Here is a 24,325-nt window from a genome sequence, read left to right as displayed (position 1 = left end):
ACGAACCTATGTAGATATTCGCAGGGCTTGTTTGGTTAAAAACACTTAACCACGTGATCTAAAAAGTAATAATCTGGGAGTTAAGAACTCAGGCGAGATTAATACCGAAAACTACTCCTAAATTAAAACAATCCGGAGATTGCAAGATAAAAAGCACTGGGCTTGGTTTTTAATTGATTGATTTGTTGATGTCAAAAATAATGATGATCTGAGCTATTTATAGCTCCTCATAATCAAGACTCCTAATTCAACTAGGAGTAAGACTCTAAAAGAAAATCACTCCTAATGAGCTACAACCTCCTAATAAAACAGAAAAGCAATAATAAAAAAGGCTCTTCGTTGGGCCTGGATCCCTAATGAGCCCACATGAGGTTCTACCCAGTAATTTCCTGGGCCGGTGTAAACAATGCCCCCAACAAGCCTGAAACAACTATTTTTGGACTTGTTCTTTTCCTTCTCCTTACCTGGCCCAGCAACAAAGCACAAGACTCTGAGATTGAAAAAATTCAAAGGGGTGCGCATCTATTGACTCCTCGGTACCCCCTTCGTGCCACGTCATTACCAGCTGTTACCCACGATGTCACGTTTTGGCCCCACGACCTTTCGGCTCCCTTCAATTTTGTCTTTTAAGAAAAACAAAACCTCACTTTCTCACTCACTTACTCTCTCTGCATTTGTGAAACTTCTCTCTCTAGGCAAATCTCGAGTGCTCTCCGTATCGCTGCTTGGTAAGTAACTACCCTCGCCCTTCATATACTTGAATCGCCCCTTCAGATCTTCGTCTAACTGAGGTACTCCATTCTGCAGTTATCATGGCTGCTCCTAATGACGCTATCGCCGCTCAAGTGACCGACAAGATGAATGAAATCCGCGCTGCTGCTCCAAATACCGATCTTCAGGTAATAGTAAAAACCAACGACGACAAGGAATGTGTCGGTCCAATACTTGTTTCGCCCAGTCATCTCTGCGAAATTGCTACTCCTTTTCATGAAGAAGTCCTACCACGATTCTCACTCGCCCACCAGTCTTCCATTTGGGTGAACACAATGTTTAGAAACTGGCCGACAGAGCACAAGGGTTATTAAGAATGGGTAAACCGATTAAAACCTCACTTCGGCCAACTGTGGAAAGATGTTGGCATATACGACATGATCGGCCTCTGCAAGGCGAGCAGACCAATAGCGAAGCATTATATCATGGGGGCTTCCCTCTTCTGGTCGTCCGCTGTCAACTGCTTCTGCTTCAAGTTTGGTATGATGACCATCACTCTCTCCTGGATATGGCTGCAATTTTGAACATCCCTGTAGTCGGCGAACGTATCTCGCCCAACCTGGACGCCGAAATCCCTGCTTTTAAACTGACAAAGGCCCAACGGAGCTACGGTCCCTTCGTCAAACTTTTTATGGGCGAAGAACACTGCAAACCAGACACAAAAGAACACATTGCATTCCTCGCCTTCTTTGTGGCGAAGTTCGTCCTCTGTACTTCATCTTTCAGAGTCACAACTGACTGCTTCACACTCGCCACTGCTCTGGCCGAAGGACGGAAATGCAATTTGGGTGAGTTCATGCTGGCTCACTTGTATAGAAGTCTGAATGAGATCGCTCGTCATGCCGAAAAACGGATCTTCCAATGCCCCAGTGGTCCACTGTGGGTCCTGCAATTATGGCTCGCCCTTTATTTTCCGGAGCTCTTTGAAATCGGCCCTCATATTAAAGCCGATTTGTGTGGTTACCAACTGATCGCTGCTGGTACCCGTCTCCCCCATGTTTTGGATGTTCTGGAAGTGTTTACCAATTCCGTTCGTACCTCAGAGCTTCTTTGTCCCATTCTGACTCTGAAGTATCCCCCATCTTGGTTATACCTCGGCTGGGATAGTGACGATACAGAAGAAGCAATGGCCGACCCTAAACGGAAACTTGGAGGTCAATATTGGGGTAGCTCTTTAAAGAGCAGGAATTTAATCGCCGGTTTGGAATACAACCGCAGTAGTATAGAGGCATACTGCCCTAACTATGTGGCTCGGCAGTTCGGCTATAACCAAGGAATTCCCTGTCCTTTATTGATCTCCGTCAATAATCGCGGGACCTACAGACCTTCATTAGAAAACTATGCCGATTTGCAATTCATAACTCGCCTTAATAGAGCCTATCTTCCCCCCATATCAGAAATTTCTCGCCCTTCCACCTCACCCAAGTGTACCCCTGAATTTGATAGCTGGTGGGCTTCAGTCGTAGAATCGTGTTTCGACCTCTCTCCAAAAGAAATCCTCTCTCTTCATAATTTTTCTTTACCTCCTTTATCAAGAAACCCAACTCATGCCGATCTGTTTCTTTTGCAGGCACCGAAACGTCCAAAATACGAAGGTAACCTATTCCATCTTTTTGAAATTTCTAGGTTCGAACGTTTTTACAAATTTAAATATGATCCATTAGATCGGCCAGGCATGAACCTTAGGATGCAGCGTCATAGGCGAATTGCTAGGACTAAGTTCAATGAAAAGATGAAAAAAGTTTGGAAAGATAAGTACGAAAAAACATATTCTTATGAATTCTTCCTAGCCCATATTCGCCCGAAATTCAAATATAAGAGTCCACCAGTTCCTAAGTGTAACATGTCCACCCCTAATCCAATTAAACTGCCTAAAAAACGAGTAAAAAAGTCTAAGCCGATCATAAATAGCGAAGGGGTCACTTATACTGGCATCAGATGTCCCTCTGATGTCGAGGTGATAAGTGAACTGGTCAAAAATGGCTACACTAGAATACCAGGTAACAAAGATATCATTTCGCCTTTGAAAATTTCCTTTATTTCATACTAACTTGTTGTTTTCCAGTTGGCGTGCCGAGGTGGGCGAAAGGAGATGTTTATGACACCGATGACGAAGATCCGCCAGAAGCAAAGAAATCTCGGCGCAAGCGTCCGGCGTCCAAGAAATCGTCCAAGAAGGAGCCAAAGGAGCCAAAACCGAAGAAAATGAGGGCTGAACTTTCTGGGTCTCGCCTTTTTGATCCCGCTCCTTCTGATCCTGAAACAAATTGCCCTTCCAGGAGCGCTCATTCCTCTTCAAGGGGTGATACCCAAACAGGGGACGATCATACTTGCGACGAAGGCATCTCCTTGACGGAGAATCGCTCTTCTAAAAAAACATCGTCTGAAGTCGCCCCGACGGTGTCACAAATGCTTAACTTCTCTCCGCTCCCTACTCTGCATTCGCCACTTGGTTCATACCTGGTGAACCTCCCGGCTCGGCTTGCTGCTAAGACTAATGTACCTTATTCTTGCTTATTATCGCCTTAACAATGTCCCTATCAGCTAATCTTTTATTGTGGCCAAACATGGCAGATACCGGATGATATCCCGGCGAAGCACGACGACCTGGCAGCAAAAGCAGCGGCCTTCCTTAACTCTGACAGTGAGGAAGAAGAGATGCCCACACCAGAGAGTGAGGTACAGGCCGAAGTGACTAGTGGGCCTTCTGAGGGATGGGGCGATCACCTGGACGTCGTTGGCTCTTTGAAGTCCCAAGGTGTGGCGATCTTCAAGTCACTTGAAGACTTTGATCGTCTCAAAAAAGCCGCGACTGCTCTGGCCGATGCTCCTCCAGAGATTTCGAACGAGAAGGCTCGTAGTGCCATGGTCCAGCTGTCTGCGTCGCTACCCGCCTTCCGAAAGATTTATGATGAGGCAACGCAGATCCAGACAGATCATGATCAACTGACCCTTTGGGAGGCCGAAGCAAGGGAGAAACTGGAAACGCTCAAGGCTTCCGTAAAATCATCCGTTTCGACCTTGACTACTCGCTGGGATCATGCCAAGGAGCTGCGTGACAAAATTTCGGCCTTGAAGCTCGAGCTGGAGACTGAAGAGAAGAGCATAGGTGAACTGGAAGCTTCCATGGACAAAAGCTTGCTCGAAGGGGTCGGTGTGAAGAAGAGCCGGAACGAGCTGAAGCAAAGCCTCGCCAAGATGAAGCCGAAGGTGGATGAAGCCCGAAAGTCTTTCAGTACAGTTCGTAGTGAGCTTGGCGATATTTTTAGCCATTTTTAATTTTTTCAAGTTCAGAACAATGTTACTGTTTGATTTCTTAATTTTGTAACGCTTTGAATCGCACTACTTTTTGATCGGCCTGGGGCCGTATCTTGTTTGATTTTGGTAATTTCAGTGTTTAATCGGCCGGAGAGCCGAAATTTTTACCTTTATTCAAAACTTGCATCATTTTATCGTTTGATTATTCGCTTATTATCGGTCCGTAGTTGGTCCGATAGGAAATAATATTATTTCTTAAAATTATTACAAAATGTTGAGAAAAACGGAGTACCCGTTGAAAAAACTCAACTAATGTGAACCGCCGAAACATAAATGGTACTACCAAATAATCGGCGTTTACATAATGTCGCCGAGCACTTCCGTGAATTTTAACTTTCCAGGATGCTCGGCGGAAGTTTACAAACAAAACTATTCCTCGTTGGCTCCAAATAAACGACGGGCTACGCCCTCCCAACAACTAGGGACGTATTTTTTTAGGAACTGACCGTTGATTGCCCTGTCGTGTTCTTCCCCATCAATGTTCGCCAGCAAGTAAGCGCCGCCTGTTAACTTCGAAACCACAATAACGGGGCCTTCCCAGTTGGGGCTCCATTTGCCCAGTCGAGTATCTTTATGGCCGATAGGCAAGACTGCCTTCCACACTATGTCGCCCACCGAAAATGTCTTTCTTTTCACTCGTTTGTTGTAAGCTCTCTCGACCCTTCTTTTCTGGGCTTCGAGGTGATCTAACGCCGTCAAACGTTCTTCGTCAAAGTCAAGAGAATCAATCACCATCTTGTCGAAGTAGTCGTCTTTGGACAATTCGCTCTGGTATTTGCGGCGAGTAGACGTGACAGTTAGCTCCATTGGCAACATCGCATCATAGCCATATACCAGTCTGAAAGGTGAGGTCCCAGTAGCCGACTTCTGACTGGTTCTATTCGCCCAAACGGCTTCTGATAAAAACACATGCCATTGTCTCGGGTTTTCTTCAATCATCTTTTGAACTATGAGCTTGATTGTTTTGTTTGTGGCTTCGGCTTGTCCGTTGGCTTGGGCGTAGTACGGCGTTAAATGTAACATTTTTATCTTCATTTGGGAGGCCCACCAACTTATGTCGCCTCCTGTGAACATCGTCCCTTGATCTGTGGTTATAGACTCGGGTAACCCGTGTCGGTGGACGATGTATTCTTTGAAGAACTTGATCACCGCTTCTTGTGTCGGTGACTTCAAAGGTTTAGCTTCGACCCATTTGGTAAAATAGCATGTGGCGATAATCACAAAAAGTATGACCGTCTGACGAGCCAGGGTATATCTTCCCTATCAGGTCGACTGCCCATCCTCTGAATGGCCACGGCTTGATAATGGAATGCAGGTCTTCGGCCGGGACGTGTTGTATTGGGCCGAATTTTTAACAGGCTTCACAACCTTTGGCATATCTCACGCAGTCCTGTTCCATTTTCGGCCAGTAAAAACCGTATTTGTGGATCAACCACCTCATTCTGGGACCCGCCTGGTGAGCACCTGCTATTCCTTCGTGTACCTCGGCCATTACAAGCATGGCTTCTTTTGGACCGATGCACCTGAAGAGTAGCCCTTCAAAGCCTTTCTTATATAGTTCGCCGGCTAACACAACGTAATTCAGGGCCAACGTTCTCAACCTCCTATCCGTGAGATCTGGCTTTTCGAACCATTTCAGGAGCTCGACCCTCCAATCTTGGGTGACGTCCAGCTGGTAAACCGAGAATTGTCTTTCGTCGATCGTGATGCCCCCGGTGTGGAGATTCGGCGTTTCCCTCTCTATAGCGTCGAACTCTCGGTTCACCTTGTAACCACTACCGTGCTGAGCTAGGTCATTTGCAACGCCGTTATCAGCCCTCTCTGTGTATTCTATCCTTGTATCCTGAAAGCCTTCGATCAAGTGTTTCGCCTTGTTGCAATACCTTCCCAATAGCTCGGACTCGCATTTGAATTCTCCTGTCACTTGTTTAATGACTAGCAAAGAATCTCCTTTTACGCTGATCGCCCTTGCCCCTAGCTCGGCTAAAACCTCGAAACCGAATATGAGGGCCTCATATTCTGCCTGATTGTTGGTGCATTCGAACTGGAGTCTGAATGACAACTGGTAGGATGCCCCCAAGGGCGTGACGATGTGTACTCCCGCGCCTGCCCCCTGGCTTGTCCTGGATCCGTCGAACCACATCTTCCACACGGTGATGTCGAAGAACGTGACTGTTTCTTCCTTGAGGGTAATACCAAGGTGATCGGCCAAGAAATCTGCCAACACTTGTCCTTTTACTGCTCTTTGGGGAACATACACCAATGTGAATTCGGACATTGCAATCGCCCATTTTCCAATCCGATTCCTTAGGTATGGTTTTGATAAGATATACTTAATGATATCGGTCTGGGACAAAACATACACTACGACCGGCAACATATAGTATCGCAGCTTGCAGCACGTGAAGTACATGCATAGACACATTTTTTCTATGTCGGTATAATGAATTTCTGTGCCCGTCAGTCCTCGGCTCAAATAGTAGACTGCTCTCTCAATCTCATCGTCCTCTTGGGCGAGCATACATCCTAGAGATTCGTGTGCAGCCGATAGATATAGTAATAACGGTTTATTCGGCTTTGGAGGGGTCATAACCGGAGGTTTTGCTAAGTAACCTTTTAAATCGTCGAACACCCTCTGTTGCTCGTCCGTCCATATCCACTCATCGGTCTCTTTTCCTCTCAGCAAAACACTCCAGCTGCGAAGCCGGCCCGCTGTGTTCGCTATGAATCTTCTTAAGAAATTGATTTGACCGATGAGCCTCTGGAGCTGCTTCTTGGTTTTGGGTTGTTCAGCATTGATAATCGCCTTGGCTTTGTTCTTGTCTATTTCTACTCCCCGCTGGTGAACCAAGAAACCCAAGAAGTTTCCAGCCGAAACGCCGAATGCGCATTTCAGATGATTCATCTTTAACCCATTGCGTCGTATACGTTCGAAACCTTTCCGGAGGTCGGCTAGATGGATTTCGCCGGTATTTGATTTGATTACGACATCGTCGATGCAAACCTCAAGGCAGTCAAGGCCTCTGAACATTTTGTTCATTGCCCTCTGGTATGTTGCCCCTGCGTTTTTCAAGCCGAAAGGCATCACTACCCATTCGTACGCTCCGATCGGCCCGGGGCATCTAAAAGCCGTTTTGGAGATGTCCTCCTTGCTGATTGGGACTTGGTTGTATCCAGAGTGCGCATCGAGGAAACTGAGTATCGTGTGTCCAGCTGCCCTGTCGATCAGCATATCGGCCACCGGCATCGGGTATTCGTCCTTGGGTGTGGCCAGGTTGAGGTTTCGAAAATCTACGCACACTCGTAGCTTCCCGTTTTTCTTCATCACTGGTACGATGTTAGAGAGCCACTCGGTGTACTGGGCTTCCCGAATAAACTTGGCATCTTCCAGCCGCTTAATCTCATCCTGGATGAGAGTATCCACTTCCCTGGACATTCGCCGGGGAGGTTGCCGAAATGGCCGAAACCCACTTTTCAATGGAAGTTTATACTCGGCGATATCAGGGTCAAGGCCCGGCATCTCATCATACGACCAGGCAAAACAGTCGCGGAACTCCACGAGTAGGGCGACCAGTTGTTCTCTGAATCCCTCGTCCAGTCCTGCGTTGATATATATCGGCTTCGGCGAATCATCTGTCCCCAGATTCACCTCAAAGATGTCGTCTTGTACTTGGGCGGGATCATCTTCTAGTTTCCCGGTTGCCAGCCGTATGTCCTCAATTCGCAATGATCCTGTCGGGTCTTGATCTTGGTCCTCGTAGATGCATTCGGCCGATGAAATATCATATAGCGAGGTCAGCTGTCTAATTTTCTCCCTCAATTCTTTATGTCGTGTCATCATTGTGAATCTCTGAGGATGGTGGATCGGCCTTTGCCCCCGAGGGTCACTGATACAGGCCGAAGGGGTTGGGGTTGCGCACTTCCTCATCATATTAACGTGCTTCAAGCACATTGTGGTCTTCGCCGAAGGGGTTGGGGTCGCCCTGAACAACTTCGGCCTCGCCGTCATCTCGCCATATGAAGAGCATTTGATGCATGGTCGACGGTATACACATGTTGGAGTGTATCCAATCGCGGCCGAGCAAAATGTTGTAGTTGCTCCGGGCGTTGACCACGAAAAACCCTTCTTCGGTTTCTACTCGCCCTACCTTGATTCGGAGGGTGATGTACCCTTCAGCCGGCGTCTCGCCTCCCGCGAAGTCAGTCATGTAAACATCGGTCGGGTCAAGCTGATCCCGCGTTATGCCCAGTTTTTTGAGCATTTTCACCGGTAGTATGTTAACGCCAGCCCCGTTATCAATAAGGACCCTGTTAATCGATACCCCGTTTAAATCGGCCTTGATGTACAGTGGCCGAATGTGCCTGATCATCCTTATTGGAGGCTTGCTAAGAGATACTACCGCGGTACTGTCGGCGCTATGTCCTTCCGGCACGATTACATCGCCTTCCAATGTCGCCTTCTGCCCTGGCTTACTTCTGTATGAGTTGGGGAGCGTGACCACCTTTACTCCGTATTCGTCCCTCACCACTGGGACCCAAGCTTTCAACACTCCCTTCTTGTGCGAGACGACGACCTCGCGGCCTTTGGGCAATCTTGCTTTAAGCTGGCCACCCTGATGCGATACGAGTACGTCCTTATAGGATGATCGGCCGCTGGAATCTTCGTCCTTCTCGTTAACTACTGCCGTGACGGCCACATCGGCCACCTGTTTATCGCCCTTTGGCATCCATACCTTCCTTACCTTGGCATTTCGCCTATCAGGCGATTTGGTATCTGTATCGGCCTGGTTCCTTGCCCCCAATCTCTCGACTATTGGCCTATTTCCGCGCTGCTCTCTGGGCGCCGCTTCTGCCCCGTGATTCGCCCGCGACTCTTGTCGCAGCCTTTGCATTCGCCTCTTCTGGGTTTTCGTCATACGAGGGGTCTCCTCCGTTGGCCGAAATATCCTCTTGAATACGTTAGTGGTAGGCCTCCGCTGTGGCTCATGCCTCTGCCACTGCTCTGTGGGCGATTTCGGTTTAAAGGTCTTGGGATGCTTCCTCGTGTTCTCGCCTTCCTTGACCTTAAAACACGTACTGCATGATGGGCAAGTCATATCTGCAGTGGGCGAGCTGTATCGCTTCCTCTTCTGTAGCTGAGGTCGTCCTTTTTCTCCTCGCCACTTTGAACCATCGGTCTCTACTCTCGGCTTGGGCCTTCTAGGGTTCCACTTGCTTCGTATCTACCCTTGCTCTAGGTAGCTATCAAAGTGGGGCCGAACGGTGTTAATAGACACGTATTTAGCATCGGCCTCTTTCTTCGTTGGGAACAGAAGTTTTCCTTCGTTAATCGCCTTCTGGATCACGTTTCTGAAATTTACGCAATTGTTCGTGCTGTGCCTCCAGGAATTGTGGTACTTGCAATAATCTTTACCGACCAGCTCCTCCGACGGTGGAATTGCATGACCTTCGCTTAAGGCGATCTGTCCATCCTTCAACAAGGCATCAAATATGTCGTCCGCTTTGGTCAGGTCGAACGAATACTCCTTTTGTACCACCGCAGTTTTATTTCTCTTAAGAAAGCCAGGCTTTCGCAAGGCCGAACATTCCAGGGGTTTCGTTCCCAAAAATTCGGCCATGTTGACTTCATCTTCGGAACCGCTATCCTCACTGTCGGACACCACGGCCACGTCAAGCTGGTCTTTGTAATAGGTCCCTTTAGAAGCGCCTCTCCTCTGTTCTTTCTCCTGGAGGAGTCTTTCGTAGCTCGTCACCATGTTCGTTAGCTCGAACAAGTCACGAAACCTATGGCCCTCGAAATGATCCCTCATGGCGAAACTCATCCCTCTTACCACCATCGGCACGCAATCGGCCTCTGACATTTTGGTGGAGCACCTAGTCCTGAGGTTTCTAAATCGGCCGATATACTTTTCTGCCGATTCGCTCGGTAGCTGCGAGATTCGGGCGAGGTCGGCCAGGGTGACGTCAGGTGGTGCCCTGTAAAACTCCTCATGGAAGAGGATTTCGAGGTCCTTCCACGTGTCCACCGAATTGGGCGACAATCTAGAGTACCACGTAAACGCCATTTTTGTCAAGGAGCTGACGAAAAGCCGGAGCTTCCAGAAATCGTGAGCAGCTGCTTCGCCGCATTGGGCCGAAAACCGGGCGACATGTTCAACCGTAGATTGCCCCTTCTCCTCGCCTGAAAATAGACTAAACTCCGGCACTTTATACCCCCTTGGGAAAGGATATAACTTGTCGATCCAGTCTGGATATGGTTTCATGTACGATGGGCGAGGCATAGGTCGCAGGTCCACCCCGAGCCTCTCTAGCATGTCCACGAGTTGCCCTTGATTGTATATATTTGGATCGCCTCCCTCAGAGTATGATCGTTCGCCCACGTTGGGCTCCTGGGTATTGGCTCCAGTAGCTCCCCCTTGTGGTCTAGCTTCGCCTTGTGGGTTTGACGAGCTTGCCCCCGGGTGATCGGCCCTTCCTGAGAATTCGGCCTCGTTCCTCGTCAAAAGCTTAACGGAACCATATGTGTATCCCATCTTGTTGGGTTGTTGTTCGGCCGAACCACCTGGTTGACCAAAACGGCACGGTGTTTGGTTCTGTTCGGCCCTCCTGTACCCCTGATCGGCGGTGGATTGCCCAGAAAATAATCGCCCCAGGTTTTCCATTGCCTTGTTGAGGCCGTCCAAGTTTCCTTGGATCTGCCTTTGGACCGACGTTTGGTCGCCATGATGTTCCTCATTACTTCGGACATCTGATGCATAGCACCGTCGAACATCTGCCTGTTCTCCTGCGCTATCTCGCCCCTCATGGCCGAGAAATCGGCCTGTGATAAAAAAGGGCGAGAGGGAGGAAGCTGACGTGAGTAGTCTATCATATCATCGGTCACGTCGTCGATCTTGTCCTTAGGCAGGTTCCCCTCGGTATCCGTTGTATTCGGCACCTTGCTTGATTGGTTCACCTGTTTGTCCTTGGCCATGGTTTTCGATCTATCCGAATCTGATTCGTGTATTATGTCACCTTCCTTCCGTTGTTGTCGGCGTATGGACCGAGCGTGCCTGAAATCGTCCTTAAAGTCCGTTTTTGTGCTAACCATAAACTGGTCCCCAGTGGAGTCGACAAAAGATGTTCGCCTGGAAATATTCCGGACTCGAATCTTTGAATTTATAGTCGGGATCGGTTTGAGGTTTGATGCTTTAACGAACCTATGTAGATATTCGCAGGGCTTGTTTGGTTAAAAACACTTAACCACGTGATCTAAAGAGTAATAATCTGGGAGTTAAGAACTCAGGCGAGATTAATACCGAAAACTACTCCTAAATTAAAACAATCCGGAGATTGCAAGATAAAAAGCACTGTGCTTGGTTTTTGATTGATTGATTTGTTGATGTCAAAAATAATGATGCTCTGAGCTATTTATAGCTCCTCATAATCAAGACTCCTAATTCAACTAGGACTAAGACTCTAAAAGAAAATCACTCCTAATGAGCTACAACCTCCTAATAAAACAGAAAAGCAAAAATAAAAAAGGCTCTTCGTTGGGCCTGGATCCCTAATAAGCCCACATGAGGTTCTACCCAGTAATTTTCTGGGCCGGTGTAAACACTATGTTATTTGGGTTTATTATTGAAAATTACAGTAACATTTGTCATTGTTTTTATTAATATAAATTTTATACAAATGATATTTATATATCCATTATTTATATGTTGCTTAGTCTGAGTTGAAATAATATTTCGGTTTTATCATTGGCCTCGTCAAATTCTACATAAATAAAAATGAATGATCTTTCCAACTGTATTAGAAGAGTAATGCTATATAACTTTTATTTTAACCATTTTTTGATCCACCTAATGTGGTAATAAAAGAGTGGGTGGAAGTTGGTTTTTGAGATATACACTTTTGCAAGAGAACTGGATCAATGAAATACTGTCACGTAAATGAGGGATTTATTTGAACTATTTTATAAATATCAAATGCGTTTAAGCAGTTTTTTAAATATGGGGACTAACTTGACCTTCGAACCAAATATGAAGGACATATTTGACTATTTTCCCAATTGTACTACTATTTCACAAAGAATAAAGGGTCAACGTGCCTCCTGAACTTGTGATACAAGGTAAATTTATCCCAGTTTATACTTGTTTCATCAACTAACTCCAAAACTCTTCATTTTTGAGTTAGATAACCTCACAAAAAATAAATTTAGGATAATTTTATCGCAATAATTAGAAATTTTTTTAATTTTTATTTCGCATCTCCAATCTCCGATTTGTGCTTTACAATATAATTATGAGATTATCTGATATAAAAATAAAAAGTTTTGCGGTTTTTTTGCTCAAACAAGTAAAAACTGGATTAAATAACTCTATGCCATAAGTTTAGGGGGTGCATTAACCCTTTGCTCATTTCACAAATATAAAAGGACAACGTCCGTAATAAAATGAGAGAATGAAGGACAATTACGTATTTCTCTTACACAAATCCATTTTCATTACCCGCCATACCCTTGACCTTCCCCCGCCCTGCGTCAGCGCTTACTTGCTTCGTTTTTCAGTCCCTCTCTCTTTTTTCTCCTGACCGATCAAATCCAAAATAACCGTCGCCAGTGACTGAGAAACAGTGACGGCGAGCACCTGAAAAACAAGGAAAAATCAGTAACCGCTTCTTCAATTTCTATCTCCGGCGACGAAAATAGCAACGCAAAAATGGAAAATAACAACAATATTAGTATCAGCGACGAGCTCAAAAACGAAACTAAAACCAAATCTAATGTTGATAATAGTAATGTTCGGAACCCTAATTTTAATGTGCCTCTTAAAACCGCCGTAATCTCTGCCGCTAGTACTAGAGAAGAAGGCGAACTCTCTACCTCTGCTTCTTCTTCCGACGACGACGAAAATGATGACGACGTATGCTCTTTTTTCTCACTTTTTTTTTGCTACTGGCATTTATTTTGAGTTTTTTTCTCTCAATTATTTATTTATTTGCCTAGTTTGAAGCTTGAGTTACTAATGGTTTAGTCATATTGTTCGTTGCTTCATTTATTTTGATTATTGCTTGAGGTCTGTTTGGTCGCGGAGAAAACACTTTGATATTGAAAAGGAAAACGGTAAGGAAATGAAAATCAATTTTCATTTTTAGTGTTTCAGGCTAGGTAGCACGAACACTTCATTCAATCAACCTCCTGTTTCGAAAATGTTTTGGACACTTAGACGTTTCGGACACAGAACTTCAAATTTTACACAAGAAACCTTAAAATAACACTGTTTTGCCCTGTGTCCATGTCCGTGCTACCTAGGTCCCAGGCAACATTATATATATATATATATATATATATATATATATATATATATATATATATATATATATATATATATATATATATATATATATATATACACGCGCGCGCACACACACACACTAAGGCATTTGTATCTCATTTTGAAGACAATAACTGAGTTGCAATAACTAGGATGTGGAGTAAAATTACTTAATAGTTAGCTTTGTTAATTAGTTGTGAAAATCTTTGTTGGCTAATGGCTAGTTTTCTCTCTATTTTGAATTTATAAGTGAAACATGCTAAAATGTAATTTAATGTTTGTGTCTTGCAGGAAAATCCTGTTTCCTCTGGTAGACAGTCAGCTGGTTCAATTAACCCACCTGCACCGACAGGGCTGTGTTCTGTTCCTTCGTTTAACAATTTAAATAAAGGCATTGTTCAAGCTAGTAAGTCCAGTTTTCCCGCTTCAACTGATGAGAATTTCAGATTTCGTATTTGTTTTATAGATCTTTGATGATGACATTCGTTCACAGGTAAGGCTACTTCTAGCGATAATCCTGAAAACTCTGTTGGTGTTCAGTCTCGTTCATTCTTACAATCAAAGAATGACAAGGGATTTGAGAAGAACAAACTGCGCACTAGATCTGCTAATACCGTATGGCGTAGGCCTCCAGGTGCAGATACTAACCTAGTGATAAGATTCTCAGATGATGACACGGGAAGTGAATCTGAAGATTGCAGACTCAAGAAGGCTTTAGAATTAAGACGGAAGACAGCTGGAGCAGACAATAAGCAGAGGCTGTTTTCTCTTGTATCTGCAAAACCTACCAAATTACAACCTGCTGCCAGAAATGTGAATAAAGTATTACCTAAGAAGTCTCTTAGTCGCACATTTGTCTCGGATATAACTAGGATTAATGGAGGAGACCAAGCCAGGGTCGCTGGGTCCTCATCAGCTGAGCAGGTATCTCGAGTTAGAAATCTCAATACAATGAAAAGAAAATTGTCTAACGAAGAGCATGTTTCTGATCAATGTTTGGGTTTGAACACCACTAAACTTCGGGATTTGAGGCAGCAGATTGAACTTCGAGAAAAAGAACTGAAGCTTAAGGCTGTCTATCAGAATAAGGATTTTGCTTCAGTTTCAGGAAGGGATTACAATTCTGGGAACCTAGGTGCTGGTGCAGACAGAAAATCTGACATGACCTCTTTAGGAATTCGAATGTTAGAAGCAACAGAACCAGATAAGAAACGTTTAAAAGTCACTGGAACTTGTTCTACCCAGCCAGTATCAGATAGGCATCAAGAGATAGTTTCTTTAAAATCACACATTCCTTTGAAAGAGCTAGCATTAGGAAGCAATGGTTTGCAAGATAGGAACATGATTGATCATGACCCAAAAGGAAATCCCCCGAGAAAGACAGATTCAAGAACTGTTAAATGGAAAAAGCAAGATGATAAGCTTGAGGATAATTCAGAGAATCTATCTAGTGCATTGAAAGAAGGTGAATGTGCTTTTCTGTTTTCATAAACCAATGTGACTTAACTTGTTGTAACTAAATACAGTGTTATGTTTTGCAGGGGCTAATGTCACTGTTAACGACATGCAGACTGACAGGTGCAGTATGCAGATGGATCCTTCTGTATTATTGAACCAAAATGCACCTTTAACCAATGTCGACTCAAATGTTTTTCTCAAGAATAAAGTAAGTTAAAAATTTAGAGTGCCTCACAACATAAAATAATACATTTTGTTCCTGTATAAATTTCCATGTTACTTTGTACTTTCTTGATTTCTGTCTTTTCAGTAATGTTTTTGCAATTCTGCCTCCTTTTACTACCTCTCAAAAAAGTTCATATGTAGTATTTTGTCTTTATGACATTGATTTTCTTTTGAGTAGACCTCATTAAAGATGAAATATAGTCCTACCATACATGTGGTGAAGTGTGTGAAAAAGGATTTTTGATTTGTCATTCTGGATATGTGACCTTAAAACAAGGGAACGGACAAAAAGGATCTACTAAGCCAGCCTTAGCTAGATTAGAATTAAAGATTAGTAAGTTGAGGTCTGAAATGTAGTTTAAATATTACAATTGGATTTTTCGAGGTCATGCTTGGTACTTGTCATAGATACTTTCTCTTTTAATTTCTTCCCTCTTGGTAATAATTAGTTTGTTGAGCTTTGATACTTATGGCAATTGGCTTGATTACATCTCCAGCTTTAAAAGCATTTGCCTGTAGGTCTATCATACCCTATATTGCATGCATGCATAATATACCTCTTTTTTCTTGTATTTTATGAATAATTGTTATAAGTTTTGCTTTTAGCTGGTTTAGAAAAAAAATTGGGTTCAGACTTGTTTCATATCTTATGCATGCATACGTTTGTATCTTCTCCCCCATTAATATTGATGCAACTTCATAGAACAATGTTATCCTGAATCATCCACTCAAGATTGGTGGACGTCAGCTACTGGGTTCTTTTTCAAAGACAACAAGTCGTGAACAACTTCATGATGCCATATCTAATGACCGGGAAGTTGGTCAAGCATTGGACAACACTTGTCAGGTTTTTGTGGCTCCAAATCTGCCCTGTGATATGTGTCTTAACATTTGTGTACAGTTACTCCTTTCCCTCTTTCTGCCTGATTTTTTGGTGTAATTTGTTGTTGAATTCAGGCATCATTAGACCATAGTAGTCGCTGGAATTATGTTGCGGTGGCAAATGTCTCAGAACATGATAACATGGATATGGATTCATTAGTTGAAATGGAGGAATCATTGGATAAGGAGCTTGGGGAAGCACAAGAGCAGAGGCGCATATGCGAAATTGAAGAAAGAAATGCTCTTAAAGCTTATCGAAAAGCTCAGAGGGCTCTGGTTGAGGCTAATTCTAGATGTACTGACCTCTATCGGAGAAGGGAACTGTATTCGGCTCATTTTCGATCATTATTTTTGAGTGATTCCGGCTTGTCATGTTCCACCGGAAAACAAGAACGTGTTAGGATTGGTTTTAACCAAATGGACAATTCATCTAGAAGTTTACAGCAAATGCCACCTTCAAACCTTCCTGAGAGGCCTGATTACGATCGCCATAACCAACCAGGGTATGATTTGAACATTCAGTCCGCCAGCGACTCTCCGCTGAATGCACCTTATATTCATGTCAATGGACAAAATTTGAGCTTTGAACCATGCAGTGAACCAGATGCAAGTACATCTGAGCCATTGTATGTGAACAGAAAACCTGCTGCGGACATTGCTAGTTCTCCTAATGATCGATTTTCAGCAGATGAAGACGAGGAGACTTCTCCATTAAAGCATAAGAATGTGCAGCCTTATTCCAAAATTCAGCAGAGAGAACAAGCTTCTGTGGGAAGGCAAAAAGAAAGTGCTTATCAGTCAAATGAAAAATCCTTCACTGATTGTTCCCCAGATTCTTTGATTCTTGAGGCAACATTAAGGTCTGAACTATTTGCACGGCTAGGAAAGAGGACTTTCTCGAAGCCTAGCAGTCCATTAAATCTATACCCTGCAGATGAGGTGGCGACTGATAGTGACAACGGAAGTGAAAGAACTCAAACAAGCAATGGCAGTGCTCTGCTATCAGAGCCAGAAAGAAATCAAGAATTTGGTCTAGGAGGTATTTGTTTTTTGAATTGTCCTGCTTTCCTTCTAGCTTTCTATTTGTCTATTAAAGGTTGTGCAACCATGCGGCTGTTTTACTTCTGGTTGCCAAACCTTTCTTGTTAGATCTAGTTACTTACTGCCTGTATACATGCATGCAGTGCATACGCACTCATGCAGATAGATATGTTGTATGTTGCGTGTGAAATTGATGATTAGAAGCTACGACTTTATTGTGCTGCTTGCTGCATGAAACAGGCGCTTATTATTATTGATGTGTAAATTTCATTAAAGTGATATACTAACTGGAAAATAAAGGCCAAAATGTGCTGATAATCTTTCCAACATGCTTTCTTTTGTGATGTGTGGTTTGAGTTATTTTAACTTTTATGGAAACAACATCAAATGGTCATGGTTTTCTAAGGTTCTATTTAACTTGCTTTTTCAAAATTATGCTAATTATTTGAGAGAAACCAGTTATTAAAGAGTTGTAAGAAAGGGAGATGAGAAGAAGTCTAGTTTTGAGATTTTTGACTCGGGACATGAAACCGGCCCCCAAACATGTTTCCGAGGGCCAACTGCCTCAAAATTAACTGTGGCCGTTCTACTTGATTTTGCAATTTTATTAATTTATCCCAAATTAAAGAGACTAAAGCAAGTGGAACATATTAGAATGAACAAAATATTATTTTTATCTTATCTTTCTTTTCCTTCTTTTCTATTTGCTATTTTTTAATGTCCTCTCTTTTTTCTAATCCTCTGTATATTTTGAGTCGTATATTTCTCCCATGACCAGTTCTGCCACTAAATTTTTTAATTTCCAAATCTGCAGCTGGATATTTTACCTAGACCTAGATCCTCAAACTTCACTTACCTTATCTATTCACAAGACATTGTTCCAGCAATCACTGCTATCTTATTCTCTTACACAAATACGACAAAAAAAAAAACTAAAACACAATAGTCAGATTTAGAATCAAAACATGAAGTCCACAACTATTACTTTGGATGAGATTTAATTGGATAGTAAATATAAGATCTAACCTGCTGTTTCATGAAAGTGATAACCCTAAATTGTGAAAGTGGTGGCTTGCTGTTCTTTCTCACGAAAGTCACTGTCAGCACCTGGAGCAGCTAGCAGCTGCTAGAGTAAAGACAGCAACTGAGACTCCTAACTTCTCTTTAAGACAGTCTATGAGAGTGTTGGCTTCCTCTATGATTAAGGATAAAAATTTGGCGCTGTGCTTGTCAACCTTTTCCGGTTTTCTATGGCGGCGTTAGGGTAGAATTGTGTGGAAGTGGTGCATTAGTTAAGTGTAGAAAAAATTGGAGGGAGAGTTGTTTGGTTTTAGGAAGCTGCTTGCTTTAATATGATGGGGATGGGATAGTTACTAGAAACTTTGTTAGAGATGATGATGATGTCTTATTGCCATTTTTGTGCTAAGAAAGATTGAAATGGGGGGTTTTATCGGAGAGGATGATGAATGGGATTAAGATAAAGGAGAAAGGTAGAAGGTGTTAAGTGTAAAATTATGGATGCTCTGTGTATTTTGAAAATAAAATAAAATAAAGTAGACAGAGATCATGGAGGTTGAGGGAGAGAGAAAGGAACCTTAATTTTGTATTACTTTTGCTTCCTGTTTTATTTTTTTTTAGTTCAAAACTTTCTACTACTGCTATTTTATTTTAATTTTGTAAGCAAATATTCTATTGTCCTTTAGAGTCTCTTTCAGGCATATGTTAGGAGTTTGTAAAGGGGCTAACTGGCCGTTCTCTGTAAATGTTCTGAGTAACATGGCCAGAGAATTAATTTTCAAACAATGAAATCCTGCAAACAACTTCAGGGGGAAATTTGCCAGTTAAGACTCCACAATATTGCCTATGAGAAATGAATCAAGGCATCTTAGTTGAATTTATTCTTTTGTCTATTGGGAGAGCAAAAAATATTTTACTGTACATTATAGTTTATCGTTTACATTGTTTTCCATCATATTGGTTGGAAACCTCTTTAACTGTTTTCATTCCTGAATTTAGGTAATGATCAGCCTGAGAGAAATAATTCTGAGGTTACCTTCAATATCCAGAACCAGAAAAAGAACGACGATGAGTATTCTAGCGCGTGGCATCCCGTAGAAACTTTTGTATTTTCACCTTCGTTGGTTTTAAGGAGTGCATTTGGTCATATGAAATATATTCCTGCACTTAATTCCATAGAATTACAAAGTCAAAAAGGCAAACAAGATGGCAGTTGTGATTATAAAAATGAAGCTGATTGTACTGACATTGGGGATATTCATTGTGCCATTACCATAGCTGACCCAATGGAGGAGGGTATTAGGGGTTTATGTGGTCAGGAAGTTGGCTCATTTACTAGTGATCTCTTAGTTGATCCATTTTGGCCACTCTGCACGTACGAACTCCGTGGAAAATGTAACAATGATCAATGTCCTTGGCAACATGTTAGGGACTTCTCCAATGGAAAAGTAGGCCGTCGGCGTGATGATTTTTACAGTTCTGGTATGAAATTTGTGCTTTTTGTTTACTCTCTTTACTGCTGGACTGGATAGTTGTTCTTCATTGCTCACATTCAACAGTAGCGCTTGTGCAGACTGTCAGGTTGGATTACTTCAAACAAGCTACAAGGGCACAACAGAACTTTCAAAATTTCAGTGTGCTTCGACTCCACCAACTTATATAGTTGGCTTAGATATTTTGAAATATGATCCACATAAATACAACTCTGTTGTAACTCAAGGAAATGGGCAATGCTGGAAGAAATGCTTCACTATCTGCATAGCTTTATCAAATTTTCTTCAAAAAGATTTGCCTGCTGATGAGCCATTTTTGCTAGGAAGTGATGGTCGCATTGAGGTCCAGTGTAATTCAGAGAAGCAGTTGTCATACTTCCAGAGTAGAAAAAGCATAGTGGTTTGTTTATTCCCTTTTTCTAATTTCTTTTTGATCATCCTTTTCCATTTGATTGTCTTCTTTTGCTGCATTGATATTTTTAAAAGATTATCTGTTAGGATTTAATTTTGCTTACATGTTGCAACATATGTAAGCAAAATTAAATCCTAATTCAGTAATATTTGGAGAATGAATTATCTTAGAAGTTTATTTTTTCTTATAGAGAAGAAGCCTTTTGGTAGAGAAATATGGGGATTAATAATTTGGTGTAGATGAATATATGATTGTTTTATGAAGTAACAGCAACGTGCTTATACTCTTCTATTGTGGGCGGTGAGCAATACTTGGCATTTTGTATGTGATCGTTTCTTGGGATTGATTGAGTTTAGCTTGAGGAGGAGCTTGATGCTTGTGATTTCTTGCAGAGGAAGTAATGAGAATATTTTGGGTGCATTTGCTTTTTGCTGGGTTGTGAGTGAGCCACTAATGGAGTTTGAGGCATTTGTTTAAAGTATGAATTTTAATGCATGTTAATATATGAGAATTTTAATGCATGTTAATATATGAGAAGTGGTCATGTGTACTTCATTTATAGATAACAGGAATGTACTTTTGATATAGTTTACTTAGGTCTCTGCTACCAGCATGTATGGTTTGATATCATTTTCATCCATTTATGCATGTCGTTTCTTCAAGTTATTTCTTGACATTCCCATTTTATTGACGTGTTTTTTTAGCTCAATGTAGATTTTACTTGTTTGCAACAGTGAAATTTGTTTGGACTTATTGTGATGCATAATTGCTTTCTGTTGTTTGTCATAATCTCATTTAGTTTTTTTCTTTTTGCTTAATGCATACATAGAATCATCCAAATCTTACGTTACCTTCTACTTTGCAATCTTTGGAGATGGCTTTTCTTATGCTCAGTCAAGAGGCTAACAAACTTGAGGGTATGAAAAAGGTGAGGTTTATGGCCTCCATGTTAATCTGCAATTGTGTCCAGAAACTTCATTTTTTTTTATCCCGTTTCCTTTGTTTGCAGGCTCTCTCTGTTCTTTCACGTGCTATTGAAGCTGTACCTAATTCTGATATTCTGTGGATAATTTATCTACTTATTTACAACGGCAATGTGAAATCAGTTGCAAAGGATGACATGTACTCCTATGCGGTATGTTTTTAAGAGTAGGGGAGTTCACTTTCCCGATCCTCTATAGCAGCACCTTTTGTTTCTAGATTCTTTGATGCTCTCTTAATTTTCTATCATAAGTGGTAATTTGTTGCTTTATGCAGTAGTAGTGATTATAGGCCAAACTGTTTTTTAAACCTAAACCTTTGCATCTTTTATCAATTTTGGCCAAACCCTTAAATTTTTTAATTATGTCCCAAATCGAAAGATTTGTTGCAAATATGTCCATTTTTGAATTAGGATTTAATTTTGCTTACATGGCATGCCACATACCTCTTGTCTCTGTTTTATCTGTGCATCTGTTTATATCTCTCGGTTTCTCTTTCGGATTATTATATTTTGTCATTTTTTCAATTTCTTGCTTGAGATCAAGATCTTTATATGTGCCTGAGTGTTTCTTGTCATTGTTTTAGCTGTGCATCTGTTAATATCTTGCGTTTTCTAAATCTTTTCCTTTTCGCTTGAATGTAAAAATATGCAAATTTTTGTATGGAAACACTTTTCCCCTTCTTTCTTTCAGGTTAAACACAATGACAAATGTTATGTAATCTGGCTTCTATATATCAACAGTCGTACACGGATCGATTATCGTTTAGTTGCATATGATGCTGCCCTCACAGCACTTTGTCGCAGTTTATCTACCTACGAAAAGGATGAAATGTATGCTAGTGCATGCATCTTAGACGTGTTTTTGCAGATGATGGACTTTTTGTGCATGTCTGGGAACGTCGATAAGGCCATTCAGAAAATCTGTAGGCTCTTTCTTGCAACAGATATTTCAGATCAACATCATTCTTTGGTGCTCTCTGATGTCCTTGCATGCTTAAAAGTTTCCGATAAATGTATGTTTTGGGTATGTTGTGTGTACTTAGTTATGTACAAGAAGTTGCCGGATGCTATTGTGCATAAGTTTGAATGTTACAAAGATTTGCTAGCCATTGAGTGGCCCCGCGTTCATTTACCAGATGAAGAGAAGCAGAGGGCTATTCAACTGGTAGATATGGCGGTGGATTCTGTTAAAGAGTATGTGAATATCAAATCACTCGGGAAAGAAGTTGAACATAAATCCATGCAATATTTCGGTCTTTGCCATGTTAGGTGCATGGTAGCACTCGATTGTTTGGAATGCTGCAGGAGCTTGTTGGATGAATATATGAAGAAATACCCGTCCTGCTTAGAATTTGTGCTTATATCAGCAAGGGTTCAAATGAATAATTTTGAGGGGTTTGAGGAAGCCCTTAGAAACTGGCCGAAGGAAATTCCAGGAATTCATTGTATCTGGAATCAATATATCGAATTTGCTCTCCAAAAGGAAGGTCCTGATTTTGCAAAAGTGCTCATTGTCCGTTGGTTTAGCTTACTTTCAGGAGATCAGTTTACTCCAAAGGAAAAGTCGGATGATATAGGTAGCTTGCATGTATCGCTGGAAAAAGCTTCAGCGTCAAATTTGAACTTCTTGACAGCCGGTTCTAACCACTCGGATCTGATGTTTGGATATCTCAATCTCTCTCTCGGTAAATTGTTACATAATGATCAAGCTGAGGCCCGTGACGCCATTGATAGAGCATTCAAATCTGCAGTTCCGGCATTTTTTGAGCATTGCTTGAGAGAACATTCTGCATTTTTGCTCAAGTTCGAGTCACAGTTAAATGAAGGTGCTTCTATAAGTAAGTGCCTGAATGTTTTGAACCGTTACTTGGACAAAATCCGGGCTTTCCCTGTTTCCGAGCCATTATCTAGACAATTTATCGAAAAAATCGAGAAGCCAAGAATGAAACAGCTGATTAGTAACATACTGACTCCAGTTTCATCTGAATATGTTATTGTAAACTTGGTTCTTGAAGTGTGGTATGGACCGTCACTTATACCCCAAGTATTTAGCCAGCCAAAGGAACTGGTTGACTTTGTCGAAGCCGTCTTGGAGATAGTGCCGGATAATTATCCATTAGCATTTTCGGCTTGTAAGTTGCTGACAAAAGGCGAGCATTTTATTAATCTTACTTCTGGCAGTATGTTGTACTGGGCAAGCTCAACTTTAGCCAATGCAATCTTTCATGCCATCCCAATAGCTCCGGAGTATAAGTGGTTAGATGCTGCTGGTATTTTAGATGATATTGCCGGTATTGAGCTAATCCGCGAGAGGTTTTACCGGAAAGCTTTATCCGCTTATCCATTTTCTGTTAAGTTGTGGAAACGCTATCATAATTTGTCGAAAACTAGAGGAGATGTGAGTTTTGTTGTAGAAGCTGCAAGAGCAAAGGGTATTGAACTTGGTTGAGAATCTCTTATAGATGGTGTATAGACACGGTTTTGTAGGTGGCAGGATTCGCTACTTTTAACGGTTTGGATAGGTTAGTTTTAGATAGTTTCTTTTATGAGATTGAATTAGTCAGTAATCACAGAAAAGCACAGGATAGGAATATGATACAGTTCAGTGAAGAAGGCACATTTAGGTGTATTTTTGGTCAGATTGTAATTGCTGAAATTCTGTAGTGAAAATTAATGGATATAGTTATATGAAATGAATAGAAATTCGTTACATTTAAGTTTCTGCTCCCTTGCTCTTTTTATTCATGATCAAGATTAAATGTGATTATAACATATGTAAAAGTCTACTATTAGCCTTAATTTTATTTGATCCTTGTATATTTTTTTGGTTTTAGAGTCTCTCTAATGTTAATTTTGTGTATCTGTTGTATTTTTTGTATGATACATGGTCTGTTTTGAGTTGTAGAAATGATGGTATTTTCTGTAATTCTGTTCAAAGGACCATGTGTGCACAAAATTAAGAGTAACCGACTATTTAGGATTGCAAAATAAAAGCTAATAGTAGAATTTGTTTTTTGTTTGTATGTTTTTTCTTTTAAAAATATAATTTCTTAGAGAACATTTTGAGACTTGATAATTCATAACTTAAGCAGACACTCTATGTTAAACATAAACTCCTTTTACAATAACTGTGAAACTGGATGATAAAGCCACAAGCTGCAAGTGAAATTTCCTTCCAAATCAAAAGTTCTTATTTTTAGGAATAATTATTCAAAGCAAATACTTGTTAAACAAAAATGGCGTGATATAACGGTTGCATGACTAAGCAATGAAAGGCAAGGAAGTCGTCCTAGTGTTTATCCAACTTGGAATCTTAAAAGTTAAACCGGAAAGTTTAATCGGTTTCACTGTAAAGTAAGGACATTTCAATTCGATTCTTCTTAAAAGCCAAAAATATGGTTCAACCGCT

The 24,325-nt window shown here is 41.7% G+C and overlaps 3 protein-coding genes across 4 annotated transcripts; 1 reads left to right on the top strand and 2 right to left on the bottom strand.

Annotated features, from left to right (window-relative positions):
• Positions 1–4,458: 4,458 nt before the first annotated feature.
• On the bottom strand, positions 4,459–8,981 carry LOC126662045 (uncharacterized). The gene is made up of 6 exons (XM_050355931.1): positions 8,238–8,981; positions 7,285–8,008; positions 6,946–7,149; positions 6,188–6,801; positions 5,474–6,112; positions 4,459–5,349 (listed from the first exon to the last, which is right to left on the bottom strand). The coding sequence occupies exons 1-6, from the start codon at positions 8,979–8,981 to the stop codon at positions 4,459–4,461; spliced, it is 3,816 nt and encodes a 1,271-aa protein (XP_050211888.1).
• Positions 8,982–9,311: 330 nt separating this feature from the next.
• On the bottom strand, positions 9,312–10,622 carry LOC126662044 (uncharacterized). The gene is made up of 3 exons (XM_050355930.1): positions 9,997–10,622; positions 9,714–9,915; positions 9,312–9,614 (listed from the first exon to the last, which is right to left on the bottom strand). Exons 1-3 carry the CDS (start codon positions 10,620–10,622, stop codon positions 9,312–9,314), a joined length of 1,131 nt encoding a protein of 376 aa, XP_050211887.1.
• Positions 10,623–12,552: 1,930 nt separating this feature from the next.
• LOC126659830 (uncharacterized) lies at positions 12,553–23,633 on the top strand. 2 transcript variants are annotated; one of them, XM_050353158.2, is made up of 11 exons: positions 12,553–12,995; positions 13,698–13,812; positions 13,900–14,871; positions 14,948–15,072; positions 15,793–15,936; positions 16,047–17,010; positions 19,029–19,511; positions 19,603–19,922; positions 20,764–20,862; positions 20,944–21,069; positions 21,608–23,633. In XM_050353158.2, the coding sequence occupies exons 1-11, from the start codon at positions 12,792–12,794 to the stop codon at positions 23,363–23,365; spliced, it is 5,310 nt and encodes a 1,769-aa protein (XP_050209115.1). In that variant the 5' UTR covers positions 12,553–12,791; the 3' UTR covers positions 23,366–23,633. The 2 variants fall into 2 exon arrangements, with proteins under 2 accessions (XP_050209115.1, XP_055960011.1); XM_056104036.1 differs by having other exon boundaries at positions 14,933–15,072.
• The last annotated feature ends 692 nt before the right edge of the window (positions 23,634–24,325 follow it).

This window comes from Mercurialis annua, linkage group LG8 (assembly GCF_937616625.2).
Source record: "Mercurialis annua linkage group LG8, ddMerAnnu1.2, whole genome shotgun sequence".
Classification (NCBI taxonomy): Eukaryota; Viridiplantae; Streptophyta; class Magnoliopsida; order Malpighiales; family Euphorbiaceae; genus Mercurialis; species Mercurialis annua.
This window is presented reverse-complemented; position numbering and strand designations above follow the sequence as displayed.

Excerpts from the sequence above, each read along its gene's own strand:
- LOC126659830 (XM_056104036.1), top strand. The coding sequence starts at position 12,792 with ATGGAAAATAACAACAATATTAGTATCAGCGACGAGCTCAAAAACGAA. Across the intron at positions 15,937-16,046 it reads CATTGGACAACACTTGTCAG|GCATCATTAGACCATAGTAG; the intron begins GTTTTTGTGGCT and ends TGTTGAATTCAG. Across the intron at positions 19,923-20,763 it reads AGAGTAGAAAAAGCATAGTG|AATCATCCAAATCTTACGTT; the intron begins GTTTGTTTATTC and ends ATGCATACATAG.
- LOC126662044 (XM_050355930.1), bottom strand. The coding sequence starts at position 10,622 with ATGGGATACACATATGGTTCCGTTAAGCTTTTGACGAGGAACGAGGCC. Across the intron at positions 9,916-9,996 it reads CCGAGCGAATCGGCAGAAAA|AGGGATGAGTTTCGCCATGA; the intron begins GTATATCGGCCG and ends GATGGTGGTAAG. Across the intron at positions 9,615-9,713 it reads ATAGCGGTTCCGAAGATGAA|GAGTATTCGTTCGACCTGAC; the intron begins GTCAACATGGCC and ends GTGGTACAAAAG.
- LOC126662045 (XM_050355931.1), bottom strand. The coding sequence starts at position 8,981 with ATGCAAAGGCTGCGACAAGAGTCGCGGGCGAATCACGGGGCAGAAGCG. Across the intron at positions 8,009-8,237 it reads ACATCACCCTCCGAATCAAG|TGCGCAACCCCAACCCCTTC; the intron begins GTAGGGCGAGTA and ends ATGATGAGGAAG. Across the intron at positions 5,350-5,473 it reads CGAAAATGGAACAGGACTGC|GGAAGATATACCCTGGCTCG; the intron begins GTGAGATATGCC and ends TCGACCTGATAG.